Source organism: Pogona vitticeps, chromosome 2, assembly GCF_051106095.1.
Source record: "Pogona vitticeps strain Pit_001003342236 chromosome 2, PviZW2.1, whole genome shotgun sequence".
NCBI lineage: Eukaryota > Metazoa > Chordata > Lepidosauria > Squamata > Agamidae > Pogona > Pogona vitticeps.
Window position 1 is genome coordinate 233,385,486 of NC_135784.1, and position 20,179 is coordinate 233,405,664.

Consider the following 20,179-nt stretch of genomic DNA (forward strand, 5'->3'; position numbering starts at 1 on the left):
TTTTATTTTGCTTATCTAGAATCCAAGCTCTGGTTTAAGAAAATGCTGTATTTGAATTTAGAGGCAGTCTGTGAGCCTGGGAGTATCCTGACTGTAAACTGACTATGTCAGATGTCCTTGTGAATTATAAGCTCTCAGGAAAGAAGTCAGAAAGTGGCATGGTGGAATGTTCACTGGCAGTTTTGCTGATTAAAATGTGTTTATTTGTGCTCACCTGGCAAGTTAAAATGTGCTTTTAGAAGGAACACAAGTAAACTTTTATTGTGAACATTTTAAAAATATATATAATTATAATTGATATTGTATATAAAATGGAGAACAGACATTTAAAGTTTGGCTGATAATTCCTTGATATGAATCTGTTTTATTCAGATTGTCTGGTGGATGGCTGCTCTCTTGATTTTGTGCCAAAGTGAGTCTTTTCAGACCATAATTCTCAAAACATAATTCTTTCTACAGTACTTGGGAATCATGTTTGTTCTCAGAATTAATGTGAATAGTCACAGCAATTCATGAAAAATGCATATTTATAGGGATTTTATTTTATTTTACTTTTGGTCCACCAATGGCACAATATACCTTAAAGTCAAATTGGGGACGAAATGTTATATATAATACGGCATCAACAGTGTGATTAGTTCTCACTAGGCTAAACCTCATATAGGTCAGCGCAGTGTCACTGGGGGCGGGGAGCGGGAGGCAGGGGATAGAATAGGGAAATTCAAGAAAGTCCTGTTGAGAATTGTTTCACACGGGTCATAGTCAGTGCAGGTTAAAGGGATCCTTTCTGCTGCTTGAGAGGATTTGTGGAATAGGCCCCAAACAGAATCAAGACAGAATGACACTGTATTTTGAGCATTTATCACTGAAACAGCACCTAATGCTTTTGGGGCACTGTCTCAAAAAAGGGTTGAGGAGCTCCTTGCAATGTTACACTGAGGATGCTTAATCTGGAATGCCTGTGGTTGAGTATGCAAATAGGCCTGGAAAGCACCAGGGACAGAAGTCCTGGATACAACTTTTACATGTACATCATATGCAAACCCAAGTGTCAGAACAAGATTAGGCAAAGTATTTGTGTCTCCTAGCTCCCATATAAACCAATGTTTTATTTAATTTAATAAAAAAGTGGAAAAGACTCTTGTTTTGTCCTCTAGTCTAGACACCCTGGGAGGCAATTTTGTAATGTTTTCCTCCAAAATTTGTGTTTATTTTTTATTTTAATTTTGTGTGCTTGTGTTTGTGTGTGTGTGTGTTGTTTAGAGAAAAATATTTTTGGCGGTGTGTGTGTGTGTGTGTGTGTGTGTGTGTGTGTGTTGCAGGAGCCTTCCAAAGTTTGAAGTGGGCGCATGTGGCTGCTGAGCCTCTAGAATTTGACCACCTATACTAGAAAGAGGGTGACATTTTCTTTAGATTTGTGCTATTGTTTTTTTTAATATAAGAAAAAAGAGCATTAGCAAGCACACACTTACTCCTATGGGAGGAGCAATTTGAGGGAAATCTGGAGTGGGGGACAAACTAGTCATTTCTATCATCACCTCTTCTTTGCTTCCTACTCCTCTTTCCGTTTGCCAAAGTGTGTTTCTAACTAAAAAACGTAGACTCTCTCTCCCTCTCTCTTACGCACACATACACACATAAAAAGAGTGTGAGAGAGAGAGGTATCGGGGCTCCAGTATGAGTATTTTATCAGACATAGTTAGCTACATATTACAGCTGGACATCTGAAATGGGCAAAGACAAATGGTTTATCCATGGTCTTTTAACAATCATCAGTATATCAAGTCACGTTTCCCATGCATTTGGATAAGCCAGAAATTCTGCTATTGCTGTGTGTGAAGTTCACATGACAGAAGAGCATACTTTGAAGAACAATTAGGTAAACTACAGAAAAAGAACTGGATTATTTAAAAAGTGAAATGGAACTCAGCAGCTCTGAGGAAGTTATTTTGCATTATGTAGCAGAAATCACCACCCTGCTATATTCAGAATGCAACTGCTCACCACATATCCCTCTTGCTTCCACCTAGTGTCAGAGCAATTATTGACTACTTTTTTCAGCAGTGGTGGATTGTGCGAGGTGGTGATGGAAAGGTGTGCCAGGAGCCGCACAAGAAGCCTTGGCTGCACAATTCTCATGCCTGAACAAGACCCATACAGATTTTCAGAGTTGTGTGCTTCGTCCTCCAGATGTTTTCAACATTTCTAGTCATACCTGACAAGTGGCTATTATGCCATTTGGTCTGATGGAACTTGTAGCCCCAGACCCTTAAAAGCCATCAGGCTACTGCTGCATCTCTCTGGTGCTTCGTCCCCTGGAAAAATGCCTACATCTAAAGATTTAGATGGAGGTGGTCAAAACGGCTGAAAGAAATTTAGCCACTGACCATCAGAGCTCAGAATAATTTCCTAAAACTCTTTTGAAACCTCATATATATATATATTTCAGCAACAGAGAGAGTAATACAGCATACTATTCAGTAATGATTATATTATTTCTCCAAAAGCACATTATGATTAAGATATTATTTTGAAGGGTCTTGTGTTCTACCTCCTGTGTCATTGTACCAGTGGTATAACTCACCCTATATCTTTGAAACACTAGACATTTACTGCACACACTGTTGAATGGTAGGCCTGAACTGACCTTGAACAGGTTACTTTTTTAGATCAGAACTCTCCACTGGTGCTGTAGAGCAAAAAGTAACTTTTTCCAAAGTCTTGAGGGAGGCAGGATAGGTGTGACTCTTGCATTTCAGGGCATGTTCTTGTTCTTTTGTCTCTTTTGTACAACGGAAGCATACTTAAAGTAATGGCTTTTGCAGTTCTTGGAAATCTCAATTTCACTTTGGTGCTCAAATAAGCTCTAAAAAGCTTTTATTTTTGTTAGAGGAGAACGTCATTCATCATCTACAATTGTTCTGTGTTCAATTGAGATCAGACAACATAATTACAAATGTACAGTCCTGTAAATACTGAAATGGTCAGGTACCACATGCTTTAACATGAAACAATGGTTGCTTAATGATGGAACAGCTAGAAGCATATGGCAATGACAAATAAAGCCACAACTGATGCAAACACTGGGGAAAAAATAATGAGATATATATGTTGCACAGAATAGAGAACATGATGTCAGTTCTGCTCTTATTTTTACCCTCTCACTTTTTAAGATATTTAGCATTTTAACAAGGATCCGTGAAATGCCTTCTAAATTGATGAGGTGAGTAATTAAAAAAATAAATATTTACTCTTCCACTTAATTACATTCATCCTGAGCTTGCTCAACTGTGCTAAAGATCCTGCATAAAACAGGACACCATGTGACTAATTATTAAATAAATTGTTCCCTTTTCCTCATGCTGCTGTACAAAAGGCATCTCTTTTCTTTCCCTTCTTGGAAAATATAAACAATAGTGGCACTATAAGGTAATACAAAAAAGAGACCAGTGATCTGTGAGAACATTAATCCAATTTTTCATTACAATGGTCAAGGAGAAGCAGAGGGGTGTGGAAAGATGGGGGGCAGTTAAGGACAGATTTGCTTTTGGTTTCTGTAGAATGGTGCCAAAATTTCATCCATCAGCCATCAAAAGAATACTGATGCAAAAGTCAACAGAACCAAATTCCAAAGACCATCTTTGTATGCATGTTAGTTTGTTTCACATCTTTTTAAAAAAGTAATCTATCCCTATTTTGAAAGGCAGGCTCCTTAAACAACTCACCCATTTACACATGATGTCATAAAGATCTTAAAAAACAATCTCTCTCTTTTTTCCCCTCCCATCCCCCACCCCCGTTAAGTGCAAGTGCCAACTAGGTCAAGATACAGAACCTCAGTGCTTGACACTGAGGTCACCAAAGTGCTAGCTAACTTGTCTAGTGGCAGATGGCCAGCTGTTGCTGACATACAGTGGTCTGAGGTTACTTTGTTCTCCTTAAAGAAAAGAATGGGAGAGCAGACAATTCTTCTTTGTTATGTGCTTGTTCTCTCTAACTGTGCTTGCTCTCAAAGCTGTGGAAGGCACCTGTTCTAGAGAGTCTTCTCTTTGATAAGGTGTCTCCCCTGTTCTCTGGCTTGGATGACTTGCTCCGTTGGAACGTATTTCGGAGACTTGCCGCATTGCGTTGCCGGTCAAGTTTATCGCTGATAGAGTAGCTTTTCCTTGTATGTGCATACAACAAGTTGGATTCATCTGCAGAATAACTGTTGGCCCGCTCTATTTTTGGAAGAGGGATATTGTTAGACAGTGTTCTGGTAGTATTGCTATCTTGAGGTGACAAGGAGACCGCTTTTTTGTCTTTGGCTTCGGTATCCTCATTATCAGAGCTGGGGTGACTGAGTTCGGCTTCCCTCTCTGGGTGGCAGCATCCTAAGTCATCCATTTTGTCTCCAAGAAAGCCAGAGAAGCTAGACCTTTCTGCGACGGTTTGAGGAGCACTAACGCACCTTGTGTCGATGCAATCTGTAATGCTTGTGTACTCTGCTGTTTTGACAGGCACTCCAAGGTTGCTGAAATAGCTCCCAGAAGGAGAGGACATGAAACTGTGAGATTTTACTATTGGTGCTTCCTCCAAAAGAAATGGGGTGGTAGCCAGGTATCGACTGCTTTTAGACCGCTCTAACGTATGATACAAGGGAGGGTCAGAGTCCCAGGGGTTTTGGCTGTCTGTAATTTGGGAGTAGTCTGAAGAAAATACTCTTGTTTCCATTGAAGAGGGGTCATCGTAATCAAAACTCCTGCCTGAAATTCTCTCCCCAAGCGTACCACTGACGTAAGCACTGCTAGAAAGAACACTGGAAGCGATCTGAGCTTGTAGAGCCGGGTCTCCCGTCCCCAAGACGTTCATTGAACTATCTAAGGGTTCTATTACTGACTGCAGCTCATCCATGGCAGAGACATAAATGTCGATGCAGGAGGAAGGCCTTCTGGAGTCTGGGGCTATTGACAGAGTGCTTGTAGGCACTAAAGGTATTTTTTGCTCTTTTGAGACCGAGTGAGAGCTGCTAGCACGGTGAAGGCTCAGAGGTCTCTCTTTAAAGATGCTTTCAAACTTCTCCAACCCACACTTGTCCTTCACGTTCATGGCATAAAAGGAGTGACTTCGCAAGCGGGGTGTCACTGTTGGAGAGGTTGGGGACATTGATTCATCCGCTGTGGGGTCAATACTCTCTTGAAGTTTGTAAGTGTTTCCTTCCTGGCTATTGAAGCTACTCTGTCTGACAATGTAGGCTGTGTCAGTACAGTCAGAAGATGTTCGAGACCGTATTTTAGTGGCCTCTCCTCTGTCCAGGCCTGTCAATTTATCTAACGCTGTAGCCATTCGGCCTATCATATCTTCCAATTGAGCAAGACGGATGTCTACAGTCTGAAGTGAAGCCTTCATACAGTGCTCACGTTCATTAACTTCCTCTAATCGCATTGCCATGTTTTCCACCCTAGGAAAGAAAAAGGAAGGCAGAGAAAAGCAGAGTTAATTTCAAGCAAGACAAACATGTTTATTTGGATTTACTGAGTATCAGACACCAGGTTAGGAATGCTGATAATATTCGTGTTATGCTGATAATATAATGATAAACATAAGACCATGGATGTGAGCGATGCTTCATTGTATTCGATCAAGCTGTTTTCTCCACAGGGATGATCAGCCTATTGAAATAACGAGTCCATCCAGGGTAAGTAGTTTACCTGATAACACATTTCATGTTGATTGTTTGGTATTTGCTCCAAATTTGTTTGGTATTTGCTCCAAATTTTTTATGTTTTCTTTTAAATGTTACAAATAGGGATGGAATAATAATAAACTTGGAACTGTAGAGCTGGAAGGGACCCCATAGTTCATTGAGTCCAGCCCTTGTCAAGGAGGCACAGCGGGGATTCAAAATAGAATTATACTGGAATCAGCAATTCTGATCAAAGTCACTTTTTTTGTACCTCTCAAGACCCTGTGTCTCTGTCTCTCTGTGTGGGGGAACAGAAGGTATCTTGCCTTCACATGTGAAAGAGGTCATTTCAGAAAAATAAAAAAAGCCCCCAAACAATGCATTCCTCATAAACTATGAGCAGCAAAACTGTAGAAATGAAAAAAGAACCCACACAAAACACTTCAGCCAGTGGAGAATATGTGGATGCTTTACATAAAATGTATGAACAAATGATTAGGAAAAATGCATTAAAATGCTAGAAGGAAAAACACCTTGCAACCCAACACAAAAGGAGGACTGGAAGAAAATTTAGGTGGGGGTCAAGAGAAGGACAATGAAATAGATATGCAGAATTTCTCCAAAGCCAATGTTGTAACTTTAAAACAAAAGCGATGTATCCGTTAGGAGTTATAGCTCAAAATATTGTATTCCTTTACAACAAACAGTTCTGCATAACATCATTATTTTTATAATGTAAAATATATTAGAAACATAAAGAGGGGAACTTAAAAAAATGGAAGATTGATGTATATTTCTGAAACTCTGCCTTAAGTATATGGACTGCTTGTTTTTTTTTTGAGAAGGAGATTTCTTCTAAGAGACATGTCCAAGTTACATTTTTGACAACCTCAGTTTGAGGTCTTATAGTTGAACTAGTCATTGAATTTTGGAATGTGAGTATGCCTAGAAGCTTCCAGGGTGTAAGTGTGTGTGACACAAGCACAGATTCCTCTCGTTTAATGGGCTAACTCAGAGGTGAGGCTTGTGTGCCTCTTCTGCTTCTGTGGGACTGCATCTCCCACCAGTCTTCGCCAGCAAGGCCTGGTGTGAAGTCCAATATCAGGAGCCACACGTGTTTCTCACCATCTTGGCTACATGGGACAGATTCCCTGTTGATGACTAGATCTATAGAGTAGTCTGATTTTAATAAAAAATCACAAAAAAATATACAGATACAGTGTAGGATTTCATACCTTTTGGAAAGCTGCCAATAACCTGGAGCAAGGGCCAATTTATGTAAAATTTATCAGATGGAAACTGTTCTTCCACAGAGAAACACAGCTTGTAAAAGCTATGGTCTCCTAAATTGTAGGTATTATTGAAAGCGCATTCCTTACAGGGGTTATTGCACATGGAGAAGGGATGCATATCTCTCCCCTCTCCGGAGTGAAATCCTTTCTCCTGTATAGCTGCAATGCTTAAGGGAAAAAGTCTGTGATGCCACGAATAAGAACTTTCCCTCTTAGTATTTTTGGGGGGTATGCTGAGGAGATTTAGGGCCTGAACACTCAGAGGAGAAAAACCTCTTTCTGTAAGGCTGATCTGCTCTCCTCTTCTACAAATAGGTCAGGAAAAACAAAGTAACCACATGTAAATGCAGCAAGGAAACATTTTATTTGGTTCTAAATACCCTATTCGCATTGCAATGTAATACTTTTATTTAGATATATGAGCTGCTAAAAATATCCATCAGAATAGCTGTTTTTCGCATGAGTAATTTAATTTTTGTGAAATACTTTTGAAAGATTCACCAGTGTCTGCTTACTTTTAATTTTTAAACAGTACAAGAACAGCATAAAGCCTTTTTTGTTCCAAAATAAAATAGAAAAAACCACTCCCTTCCCAAAACAGATAGGAGACTAGAAATACTAAAGCTCAAAATGTATGCTATGTTATAAGCCAAAACTGTGCACCTTTCAGAGGTAACACGGATTCTTTCATCATTGGAAGAATTAAATCTATCCTCTTTCTCTCTGAAATATTCTTCTATGCACTGTTCTTCAAAATCATGAACTTTCTTGAGTTCGTCATCTGTTATGAAAAGCTCTGCAGAAAACATAGGAGGCAATGATAAAGCGGCAGTGAAAAACAGTTCATTAGTTATCATCACAAGGGATTGCCAATGGCATGGATATCCCCACAAGACCACTTCAGTCCTTTAAACATTGGTACCTCTGCATTTACATCCTAAGTGTCCTATGTGACCCTGTGGCTCTCGGTGCAGGTCGGATTCTGAAAAGCAGCATTCGATAGCCCTGAGGGTTAAATCTGATGCTACAGGCAGCACGTCATTACAACAAGAAAACATGTGAGCATTTCAGCCTCTTCCAGTCTTACTTCTGAACACTCAAAATGCAACTTAAGCCAGCATTGTAACACCTGACAACACATGACATTCTGTTGTCTGAGGTGCAGCATCCCCTTCACTTAATTTAGCACAAAGCTGCTGTTTTTTTAGCACAAGGTAGAAAATCCACTAGGTACCTCTCTTGAAATCTGGCAGTTAAACTACAGCTCTAACAAATTAAACAACAATTTCCTGCTTTTTCATTATGCTCAAAACCTCCTGCCTGAGAGGTTCATCTCACTCTGGCCAATGGTAGGGCCAGCCCTGTTCCTGATGGCCAACCACAAAGCAAGGCAAGCTAGTTTCCAAGTGCAAGAGAGCAGAATAGCTGACCATTATCTCTCATACAGAAGCAGCTGTGTTGGTGTGAAAGGATGCCTATGTAGTTTGTGAAGGCAGTGCCAGTTCTTCCACTGGAAATGCTCAGTGCAGCTAATAAGCTCCTCTGGACAACTGCACACAAGAAATGTTGTGCTAGCAAAGAAATAAAATGGATGGCAGAGAATATCATTGAAAGATAAAACATCAGGGAGATTAAAACTTAACAGTTCATCAGGTCAGCACCGACTAAAATAGGGAAAGTGCAATGGCCCAGTGACTGCAAACAAAGCAAAACAGAAGAAAACAGAAGAGAACAAAACAAAAAATCAAAGAGGGTTTCCCAAGATAGGAATCTTTCCTGCAAGAGGAACAAAATGTAGACGTTGGTGAGATCTAAAGAAAACTGTTATAATTCATTTTAATCTGGCTGCCTTTGGGGGAAAAAAATAGAAATTACAACTGGAATTGCATCATATGGTTTATTCCAATGCAATGTAACACCACCAGAATGTGGTGCCCAAGGATCTCATTGGAAAAAAGCATATGATGCATGAAACTCTATGAGGCACAGTGACAGTAGAACTGTGTCAATTTAATGGTTCTCAGTTTTGCTCCTAGGTTCAGTTTAAACTGGTGATGTTGACCTTTAGAGATGGTCTGGGACTGGAGTACTTGAAGGACTTATCTCATATTAAGTTCTTAGTGCAACTGCATAACCTAACTTTTTGGATATGCTTCTTTGGTGTTTCCCGTGCAGGTTGTTATACAGGACAGAGCTGGCTTAGCAATGGCACCTGTATTGTTCAAATACTTCCTGCAAGGTGGCCTACATGATTTTTTCTAGAGTGAGTTTTAGTTTACAAACTAAGATATGGTTTTAAAGTAATCTGAGACACCTAATAATTTCCCACCCCATTTAATCGTTGTGCTACTGCTGCTTGTTTCATTGCCAAATGTATGTTTTATTTCTTTGATCTAAATATTGCAAATACCTCAGTGACTGGGAAGGGCTCAGACAGACCTAGATAGCAGTGCCAGGTAGCAGGTAATGGGTAAGATTCTCTTTGTGAGATCCCAGAAAGCTGCTTCCACTGAGTGGAGACAATACCTGGCTAGCTGACCCCTATGGATCTTGGTGAATATAAGGACGACACACATAAAACCTGTGAAGTAGTTTTATTGTACAGTATGTCTCAGTCTGAGGTTTCCAAGACACAGTTATGTTACACTGATAGAACTCTGCCACCACTACGCCAAATTACATAGGTATATTCCAGAACCAGCAGCTGATTGTAAGCACAATAATCCTCAGTACATAGCCATTGTCTAGCCCAAGCTGTGGCTATTTTGTGCAAGTATCCTAATTGTAATCCATAGTTGCTCTTTAAAACCCACAGAAATCACCATGTATATCCTAGTAGGTTTTTCATATTCTGAAATATTTTCCAAGGCTTAGTTACATGACACTTACTCAGTCCATAATCTGTTTCATCCGGGTCACTGTCATGTTTCCGCCACCTACAGCATATGTGCTGAAATATCATAGTCATGTGGCTGAAAATGATTAATGGAGGTGGCAAGACTGGTCTTTCATGGAATGTCATAATGAGCTGATATCTTTGGAACTTCCATACTTGATTAGATATAGATTTCACTTCAAAAAACGTGTTGCTAAAAAAGAAAAGAGAAAAAGGTATTAGCCTCTGGTAAAGAAATCTGAACTTGATGGCTCCATCAGTGACATTAAGGCCATTGCTCACATTGCATAGCAGCAGAGTAGAATTTGCATGTCATAGGAGAACTGCAGGGTATCCTGGCTCCCCAATATACTAATAGCAGTGTTATCAAATACTTGCTATTTTATTCACATGTCACATTGTTATCTGTATATGAAAAATTTACAGGCACATTTAAACAGGTAATGGATAACGTAGGTTTCTGAAGTTGGAAGAAATCAGAAATGCAAGTATCAATATAGTTTCTCAGGTACAGATGTTCAAATATATTCTTTTTGTCAACTCCTAATACTGCTTCCTATGCCATCAAGATAAAATGAAAACCTGGAGTGAGTAGGAGGGGCTCCCAGAGCCTTTGAAAATCTGGGTTAAAACTGCGGAAGAGCACAGAACTTGAAGAAAACATGCTGCAAGTAACAGACAATGGCTGAAATCTTGCTGCACAGTTAAGCAAGCAGTGCAACATTTGGAAGCAAATTGCCAAAAGTTAACAAATTTCCATAGAAACTATTTGTCGCATACTGAGTCATGCAACCCAGTGTGCAGAAGATAATGGCTACAGAGAGTTCTTGTGTGTAACTGCATTACAGGATTTCAACTATTATGTCACACATAACCTGCAATGTATTGTTCTGGACAGACAACTCTGGATGTAAACCACTTCTTTCCCGTTCGATGCAGGCAGGTTCTAATTCGTGCAGAGCACCCTGTTTTGGTATCAGCCTGCACATGTCATGTTCTTTTGAACATTAAGTTCAGAAAGCTGGTAGTGAGGAACAGAGCTTGAAATGCTATTGCAAAGTGCTAATGGTTAGCATTAACATTACTTTAACAAAATAACTCATATCTTGTTAGTATATTATTGTCTATGTTAATTTTAATATGTTATTTTCCAGGCTCTGAGCTTTGCGTCAAAACAAACATGCTACAAGAGACAAAAACATGTACCCTACCATTTTCCTTTACTCACTATAGCTACAGGTAGCTCCAAAAATGATGCAGGAACATGGGATACTTACCCTTACTGATGGATGCCCTTTCCCCCACCCCATCAGACCCTGGTCTAAGTTGTTTTCCCATGCACTGGGGGAAAATGAGCCAATCATCTGAATGAGAAAAATATCCAGAAAGGCAGGGGTTCTTCAGCTTGGATCAAATTAGAAGCCTTTTGCAACTGCATGATTCTTCTTTTCCATGCCATATGCTTCATGTAGCAATTCACATTTCCTTTATCATATCTAACTTGGCCTTGAGAATTCAGCTACAGCAGATCTTTTCTTCCTCAATTACCTCTGAACTACCAAAAAATTCCTTGAATCAAAAGGATATCCCATTTTAATTTATTTATTTTGAGTTTACCCTCTAGGCCAGTGGTCCCCAACCTTGGGCCTCCAGATGTTCTTGGACTTCAACTCCCAGAAATCCTGTCCAGCAGAGGTGGTGGTGAAGGCTTCTGGGAGTTGCAGTCCAAGAACATCTGGAGGCCCAAGGTTGGGGACCACTGCTCTAGGCTATAACACTTTAGAAATCTGCACTGTTAATCATATCTGTATGTCACTAAGCACATCACAAATACAATCTCATGCGATTATGGGACTATCATCCCATTACAAATGGAATGATCTCATTAAATTCTGAATATATTTTTTTTACAATTTAACTACAAGAAACATTACAGTTAAGTTACTCTTCCCCCCACCCCCTTTCAACGTACAAAATAAAGTTGTGAAACTCACTTAAAGACAGCAATGAGCAAATTCACCAGCAGTATGTTTGCAACCAACAGGTAGCAAGCCATGATGGCCGGAACAATCCATGCTCCTGTTTTGCAGGGAGGCAGCTGGATTATTTTACCATCCTCTCTCGTTTCATTTTGGCCACAAGGAGCTGAAAAGAAACAAGAGAGAACAGGAAGGAAAAATTAATCTCAGTTTGCAAAAGCTTTAACTGTAGCTATTCAACATCTAAGCATACAGTGAATTTCGAAAGATTAAAGGGTACCAGAGAAAGATTTGACCCTCTCACTCAGCAGTCCAGCCAAAGATGTGATTACCAAGATCAAGCACTCTGCAGATCTATCACAGAATCCTCACTCCCATGGCTCTCATATCTTTAGCTGAGTTCTTTAAACCAGTTCACTAAGATACATAAGGAAGTCTATAGAATGAATGGCTTTGGTTGGACTTTCTTTGTGTCTCCGTAATTCTGCACACTATCGGACTACGCACGGTTAAATATGACGTTAAAATATTAATTAAATTACCGCTACTCATGGTAAAATATATTTCCTACAGTAACTTTGGCTTTTTGGAGATGGTGCAGTAGTGTTCACCAAACAGGTATAAAGCAAGATGCTATTTGGCGATGGCTGTTATGTATGCACAAACTATGCAGTATGATTACAGGATGTTTATTGATACGTTATTATCATTCCATTATGGACTCATGAGAGTGTTCCTAGAAACAGTGGAAGGGATAGGGAAGGCACAATCAAATATTTATACTATCAGGTACATGTTATGCAGGCAACACAGCACATGTCTTATTTCATTTTGTATCACTGATATTTATTTGGGAGGGAGGAGAGAGGAAAGAGGAACAGACTTCCTCAACTTACTAGCTTATTTTACCATCTAGTTCTATCAGGCAATTTCTTCTATATAAGGATTCCACTGCCATCACTATCATTATTTTGGTCTTGTAGTCCAAACAGATCTAAAGAATGAGTAAAGTGACCAGTGCTTAAGAAGCTTGTGACATATGGGTTAAAAGAATTTTGGCAGGTACAGCTTGTTTCTGAATAGTGATAAAAATGGCATTTCCTGAAATAAGGTTTTCTTCAAAACTATTAAAGATATTCAGGATTTAATTTCATTTGGTCACCCCTGTGCCAGATGGGAGGAATTGAATTGTTGCAGATACCAGCTTTTATGGAAGGGAGAAATAGGCCCGTTGGCTTTTCACAGGTCACAGAGTAATGAAGCATAACCAGATTTTTTCTACACTGAGAAATTATCAACTTGGTGTGGGAAGTTGTTCCTAGATCTCCAGAAGGTCATTGTTATGTAAATTTATTACATTTGCTTTAGACAAAAAATAACAAAAATGTTATTTGCACGTTTGTTTTCCAGTCCATGTTCCCCAGCCCATATTCCTTTTGTATTGTGTTATTTTGATTGTCACAATGATTTATTTTTAAAAGAATGGTCCTATGTAACCCATTTTGGGAGTATTTTTAACTAAAGGATAGATATAGGCACTTTGTATTCATATCCTGGAGATATGAATATGAACTGTGGCACTACAGATGCTGCTGTGGCCCATTCCCCTCTCCTAGAGTCAGTCAGGTCCACTGACCAGGCTCCGTGCAGTGCGGCGCTCCTCTGTCATCATGACTGTGCCAATCCTTGCAGGAGGCTGGCCAGCCCTTCCCCACCTCCCCACACAACCAACCACTGATCACCTGAGTGGGGAGATTCCCCATTCCACCTCAGTGCTGTGGAAAGCCTGGAGGAGCACCGTGCTGCATGGAGCCTAGTGAATGGACCTGGCTGATTCTGAAGGAGGGAATGATATGAAGACAATGTGCCCATGTCTACTAAAGAACAGAGTAAAGGCCCTGAAAAATGAAGACTGAAGGGAGCTTTTGACAAAATGCCCCATGATATCCTGATTAGCAAGCTAACTAGGAGTGGGATGGATAGAACAACTGTCAGCTGGATACACAGTTGGCTACAGAATTGTACTCAGAGGGTGATGATTAATGGCTCATTCTCAAATTGGGAGGAGGAAACAAGTGGAGTGCTCCAGGACTCAGTCTTGGGCCCAGTGCTATTCAATATCTTTATCAATGACCTGGATCAGGGGATACAGGGAATGTTAATCCAATTAGCAGATGGCACAAAGTTTTGTGGAACAGCTAACAACCTGAAAGACAGAAACAAAATTCAAAATGTTCTAGATAGACTTGAGCGCTGGGCTGAAAACAAGAGAATGAAATTCAACAGAGATAAGTGCAAAGTACTGCACCTAGGAAACAGAAACCAAACACACAATTTCAAGATGGGGGTTACCTGGCTCAACAACATGATGAGAGAAAAGGATTGTGGAATCATCATAGATGACAACTGAATATGAGCCAACAGGGTGATGTGGCTACAAAAAAGGTATACACTATTTTAGGATGCATTAACAGAAGTATAGTCTACAAATCCCATGGGGTACTAGTTCCCCCCTATTCAACACTGGTTAAGCCTTATTTTGAGTACTGTGTTCAGTTCCGGACACTGCATTTCAAGAAGGATGCTAACAAATTGGAAGAAGTTCAGAGGAGGGCAACAAAGATGATCAGGGAATGGGAAACCAAGCCCTGTGAGGAAAGATTGATATAATTGGGCATGTTTAACCTTGAAAAAAGCAAGACTGAGAGGAGATATGATAACATTTTTCAAACACTTGAAAGCTGTCATACAGAGAAAGAGCAGGATCTGTTCTCGATCATCCCAGAGTGCAGGACAGGCAACAATGAGCTCAAGTTACAGGAAGTTAGATTTCAGTTGAATATCAGGACAATCTTCCTAACTGCTAGAGCAGTACAATAATGGAATCAAGTACCTTGAGAGGTGATGAGGGCTCCAACACTGGAGTCATTGAAGAGAAATTTAGACAACCACATGGCAGATATCCTTTGATTTGTATTCCTGCCTTGAGCAGGGGGTTGGACTTGAATAGCCTTATAGGCCCCTTCTAACTTCATGATTCTATGATTCTATGTGATAGCACTTTTCAAACACTTGAAAGGTAGTCATACAAAGGAGGGGCAGGATCTGTCCTTGATCATCCTAGAGTGCAGGACACGTAAAAATGGGCTCAAGCTATTGGAAGCCAGATTTAAGCTGAATATTGGGAAAAACATCTTAACTCTTAGAGCTGTACAACAATGGCACCAATTACCTTGGGAAGTGGTGAGTGCTCCAATGCTGGAGGCATTCAAGAGAAAATTGGACAACCATCTTTCAGATACAGTGGTGCCTCGCAAGACAAATGCCTTGCAGGACAAAAAACTCGCAAGACAAATGGTTTTGGCAATGGAGTTGATAACTCGCAAGACAAATGTTCCTATGGCCGTGCTTCGCAAGGAGAATGTTTTTCGTTTTTTGTTCCTGCCTCATGTTTGCTGATTTTTAAATGTTTTCTATTATGTTTTTTGATTGAAATTTTTAAAATCATCTGCACAATATGTATGGCTTTAAAGAGCACTTAATAAACCTTTTGTAAACCAAATTTGACTTTGTTCTGACTTTTTTTGCCCATAGGAACACATTAATTAGATTTCAATAAATGAAACATCCCCTGAAAATAACCCCTAATGTGTTTTTTGGAGCAATAATTAATACAAGACTCTGTCTTATTTTCAGGGAAACAGGGTATTTCCACATGAGACTTTACATCACTGGACAGAAGTATGATTATTTCTTGGATACATTTATAATCAAATACAAGTATAAATTGGAAGATTACTTGATACACCTGTCTGACAGAACCGTCACCCATTTTACCCAGCAACAACAGAAAGAAAGAGATTGGCTGAAAGATGTCAGAGAGGAGAGCCAATCTAGAGGAGCCAACAGGAGATATATAAAGAGCTGAAGAGGATGGAAGGGAGGAGATTTAAATTGTATCTAAGGAAAGGAGTTTGGGTTTTTGAGCGGAATGTATAATTACTTTGTATCGGGGAGATCTAGTTCTGGGGAGGGAAAGTCGACACTTATAATTCATGTAACCTTAACCTTAAGCTTAAGAAAGTGCAGTTCACCAGTTCTTATATTTCAATAATGATCTTATTTTTATGTTTAAGACTGCTTGTGGGGGGACGTGGTGGCGCTGTGGGGGGACGTGGTGGCGCTGTGGGCTAAACCGCAGAAGCCTGTGCTGCAGGGTCAGAAGACCAAGCAGTCGTAAGATCGAATCCACGCGACAGAGTGAGCGCCTGTCGCTTGTTCCAGCTCCCGCCAACCTAGCGGTTCGAAAGCATGCAAATGTGAGTAGATAAATAGGGACCACTTCGGTGGGAAGGTAACAGCGTTCCGTGTCTAAGTCGCACTGGCCATGTGACCACGGAAGATTGTCTCCGGACAAATGCTGACTCTATGGCTTGGAAACGGAGATGAGCACCGCCCCCTAGAGTCGAACACGACTGGACAAAAAATTGTCAAGGGGAACCTTTACCTTTACCTACCTTACAGGCTCTTATGATTTGGTTTAAGGCTAGCTCAGTGAAAATAAAGGACAGTTTAAAGGGTGATTAGCTGGGTTAGGGATGGTGACAACCTGTAACTTAGCATGTACACTACATTATTTTTTAAACTGATTAACTTGCCCCTTCTTAATTTTATTTATGAGATAGTCATGCTGACCTTATGGTGTTGGTTTATTGCCTAATGTCTGATTCAGTTGTCTTAATTTTGCCATCTTGAGACTTAGTGATGCCTATTAGAAAGGAAGGTTTTTAGGGTGAATTCTTGTTTTTGTATGTTGATTGTTTTAATCCTCTTGGTCCACTTACGTTACTTTGTTGTAGCCACCCATAGTAGTAGGAGGGTACAATTCAGATAGATAGATAGATAGATAGATAGATAGATAGATAGATAGATAGATAGATAGATAGATAGATAGATAGATAGATAGATAGATAGATAGATAGATAGATAGATAGATAGATAGATAGATGGATGGATGGATGGATGGATGGATGGATGGATGGATGGATGGATGGATGGATGGATGGATGTCATTAGGTGGCAGACTTTCCTAAGGAGCACAGAAGAAATCGCAGTCAGGTTTGGCACATTTATTTGTCCAGAGGACCCTGAAGCAGCTGAACTACTCTAATGTTAAAAGAGCTAGAGAAAATGTCTTACTGTTTGGTAATTGCAGACTGAGGATGCAGAGGGAAAAGCAGAATGAGTAGTTCTAGGAGGGACAGAAAGCCTAGTGTGAAAGGAAAATAGTGGGGGTGGGGGAGAAATTGGAGAGGGAAAAAGAAGACAGAGTGGAGTTGAGAAGAAGGTTACTTGTGTGGGTTGGTGAGGGGAAGAATTGAGTAGTTAAGAGGAAACTAAGAACAGTAAGGCCAAAATCCTGTTGGTGATTCATGTCTGCATTAAATTAAACAGTGTAAGTAATAAAAGTCAATTGCTTTTAACTAATGAGGTTCTGGTTGCATTACAAGGCATGAAACTGACTGTGCCATCAGCATGTACCTAATAATACTACTGGTACTGCGGTGAGTTACTTGTTTTAATTTATGGTTACATGTAAATTACATAGAATCCCTCAATGGGGAGAAAGGTGGCACATAAATAATATAAATAAACCACTAACAGCATTCTGGCCCAAGAAAGAAACAGTACTTAGCTCCTTAATGAAGAGTGATGGGGGGCAGTGAGGGGAGAGATTACGTAGCAAACTTTCAACATACGTAGGATAGAGGACTTCCTTATGGATAATGGCTGTAACAAATACACTGAAAGTAAAGTAGTTTTGCCTGTTTTAAAAAGAGACCCATGGTAAAGCAAGGCATATTGTACTAAGGATAAGTGATGACATTAATGACAACTGATAGGAGGAGGGGGGAAATCAGATAGGGAAGTGTGTGATATGCATCTGTGTTGGCAAATGTTATCGCTAATATTAATTTATCCATCATGAAAAATATAGAGACTTTTCTCTACAGAGCAAATTTAAAGGAGGCAATTCTTCAATCAGCCTTTTATTGCATATTTGTTAAATTAGCTGCCTATTTCAGATTGCTTTAGTGTTCCAAGATATGGTTTCACTCTGGGAATCAAAAGTTTGGTCTCACAATTAGCTCAACAAACCATGGGAAAGTGTTTACTCAAGCTTCAAATTAACAAAATTTGAGGAAGTGCAGTACTTCAAATTCCCGTCAGAATAAAGCTTTTTGAATACCCTATGGCAACAAATCCTGGTTTTGAAATAAAATGTAGTCTTGTTTTGAAAAACCAACAACCTTGGTTTTTCAAAACAAGAAGAAAATGAAAGTGGAAAGGAACATTAAAAGAGAAAGCTGACTTTTGAAATCAGATTAAGAACATTTTGTGCATTTTTATATTTACACACACTAGCTTTTCTGCAAGGAGCTCAAGGCAACATGTCTGATTCCTATCACTCAATTTCATTTTTACATTAAAAACTGTGAAGTAGGTTTTGTTCAGAAAGAATAAGGAGCTTTAGGTCACTTGGTGCATGACTATGTGGGCATTTATCCCACTGTTTGTTTTACTCTGAGATGGGGCTGGTTTGCTTCTAGACAACATAAGTCACAAATATATCACCAATTAAAAAGAAATGCAAAACCTCCTCCCCCCTGATCTTCAAAGGAAAGCCAAGTGGAAATATTCTATTTCTCAGGATTTTTAAGAACCAAGTTTGTTAAGATCATTAAGAAGCTTCTTCAAAGGGACAGCCTGCCAGCTGATTTGGTTCAGTCCCAGTGACCACACATGCTAGAATCAAACCAAAACAGAGCAATCCTACCTGTACCTAAGGAACAGTGGCCTCTGACAGGGAGCCAGAAAGGTGGGGGGTAGGAATGGTCTGGGGATCTGGCTGTGTAACTCAGTGGTTTACGTTTCTAGCTGCAGAACCAGAGGTTGGGAGTTCAATTCCCTACTGGGTCTCCTGTGTGGCCTTGTGCAAGCTGCCCAGTCTCCAGGCAGTCCCAGAAGAAGGGAATGGCAAACCACTTCTGAGTATTCTCTACCTGTAAAACCTTGAAAAGGCTTGCGTAAATCAGAATTGATGGCATATGATTATGTTATTATAATGTATCACCAATGGTTTGAAAGTTTTTAAAAGCCCTGTCAAAGCATCACTACTGCACTGTGTCAATAAGTAATGATTTTAAAAGAAATGAAAAGCTTTGTTTCCTTTCCCCTCCAAAGGAGAGCTGAGTGGATGTCTTCCATTTCTCAAGAACGGTAAGAGATAAGATTGTTATTAAGAGGAAAGATTGTTAAGAAGTTTTCCCAAAGGAACAGCTAAATCTTAAAGCTCTTAGGAAGTCTTGCCTTTTAAAGGGAAATAATCTTTCCTTTTAAAGGGAAAGATTTTGATTGTGCTAAACAGGTTGGCCTGTAGTGTGGTTTCCTGAACCAAAATCACCCATTCCTTGTACATGGATGCAAATATTGCACAATGCACCTCTATGTGACCATATTGACCCCTAAGCGATTCTATTTAGCCTTATCAAGTTTGCTCCAATTTGGCCATTTAGCCAAGCCCTCAGGGAGCTTCATGTCAAAGTGGGTACTTGAACCTGGCTCTGCTTGGTCCTAGCCCAGCACTCCAAATGTTACAGTAGATCCCCAATGTGTGAAAGCTCAACATGCATGGAATCTTTTACAGGAATGAAACTCTGATTCCTGACATTGTATTTGTAGAAAATAAGGGTTCAACATATGACGGCTCAACCCAGGAACCATACATAATCTATAAACCACTTAGGGCATAAATGCATGATTCCCCTATACCGCACACTGGCTCCCAGAGGACCCTAACCCCTGAAATTATGAACCAGTTATTGTTCTGGGGAGTGCCTCCTTGTACTCTATCTCTGTATCAGGAATGATGACATGATCTTGCATGCAGGACAAAGTGTGAAAGTGGAACTTCTTCACTGTAAGTCTTTTCATCTTGGGAGAAAAAGGAGGGCACTTGAAGATTATTTGAGATAATTCCACCACTGTTAAAGGATGACAGGCTTACAGTTTTGACTCCTCCATTGCTGGGGAGGAAGCCCCAACCTCTCATACTTAGGAAGCAGGATCTGTGTTGGTCTCCCCTGAGGCAAACTCAAAAGGCTGGTAGTATTCTAATTTTTTTCTTCCATGTTTTATTGTTAATTTCCCTCTACCTCCTACCCCAACCTACATCATTTTATCAGGGATGGTAGGCTTTTCCATAGGTGAGGTGGCAAGAGTTTATGGAATGATTTAATCAGGCCTCTTCCTGTCTGAACCAACATGTTGACAGAGGGTGAACCCC

At 40.0% G+C, this 20,179-nt stretch overlaps 1 protein-coding gene across 8 annotated transcripts in view; it reads right to left on the minus strand.

Annotated features, from left to right (window-relative positions):
• Positions 1-2,860: 2,860 nt before the first annotated feature.
• TRPM3 (transient receptor potential cation channel subfamily M member 3) overlaps positions 2,861-20,179 on the minus strand; it is a 534,030-nt gene continuing 516,711 nt past the window's right edge. For all 8 annotated transcript variants that reach the window (XM_078385072.1, XM_020798619.3, XM_020798621.3 and 5 more), the window contains 4 exons: positions 11,848-11,998; positions 9,847-10,046; positions 7,621-7,753; positions 2,861-5,440 (listed from right to left, as the gene is read on the minus strand). In XM_078385072.1, the coding sequence (XP_078241198.1) occupies positions 3,994-5,440; positions 7,621-7,753; positions 9,847-10,046; positions 11,848-11,998 (1,931 nt within the window). In that variant the 3' untranslated portion in view covers positions 2,861-3,993. The remainder of the gene's footprint in view (positions 5,441-7,620; positions 7,754-9,846; positions 10,047-11,847; positions 11,999-20,179) is intronic.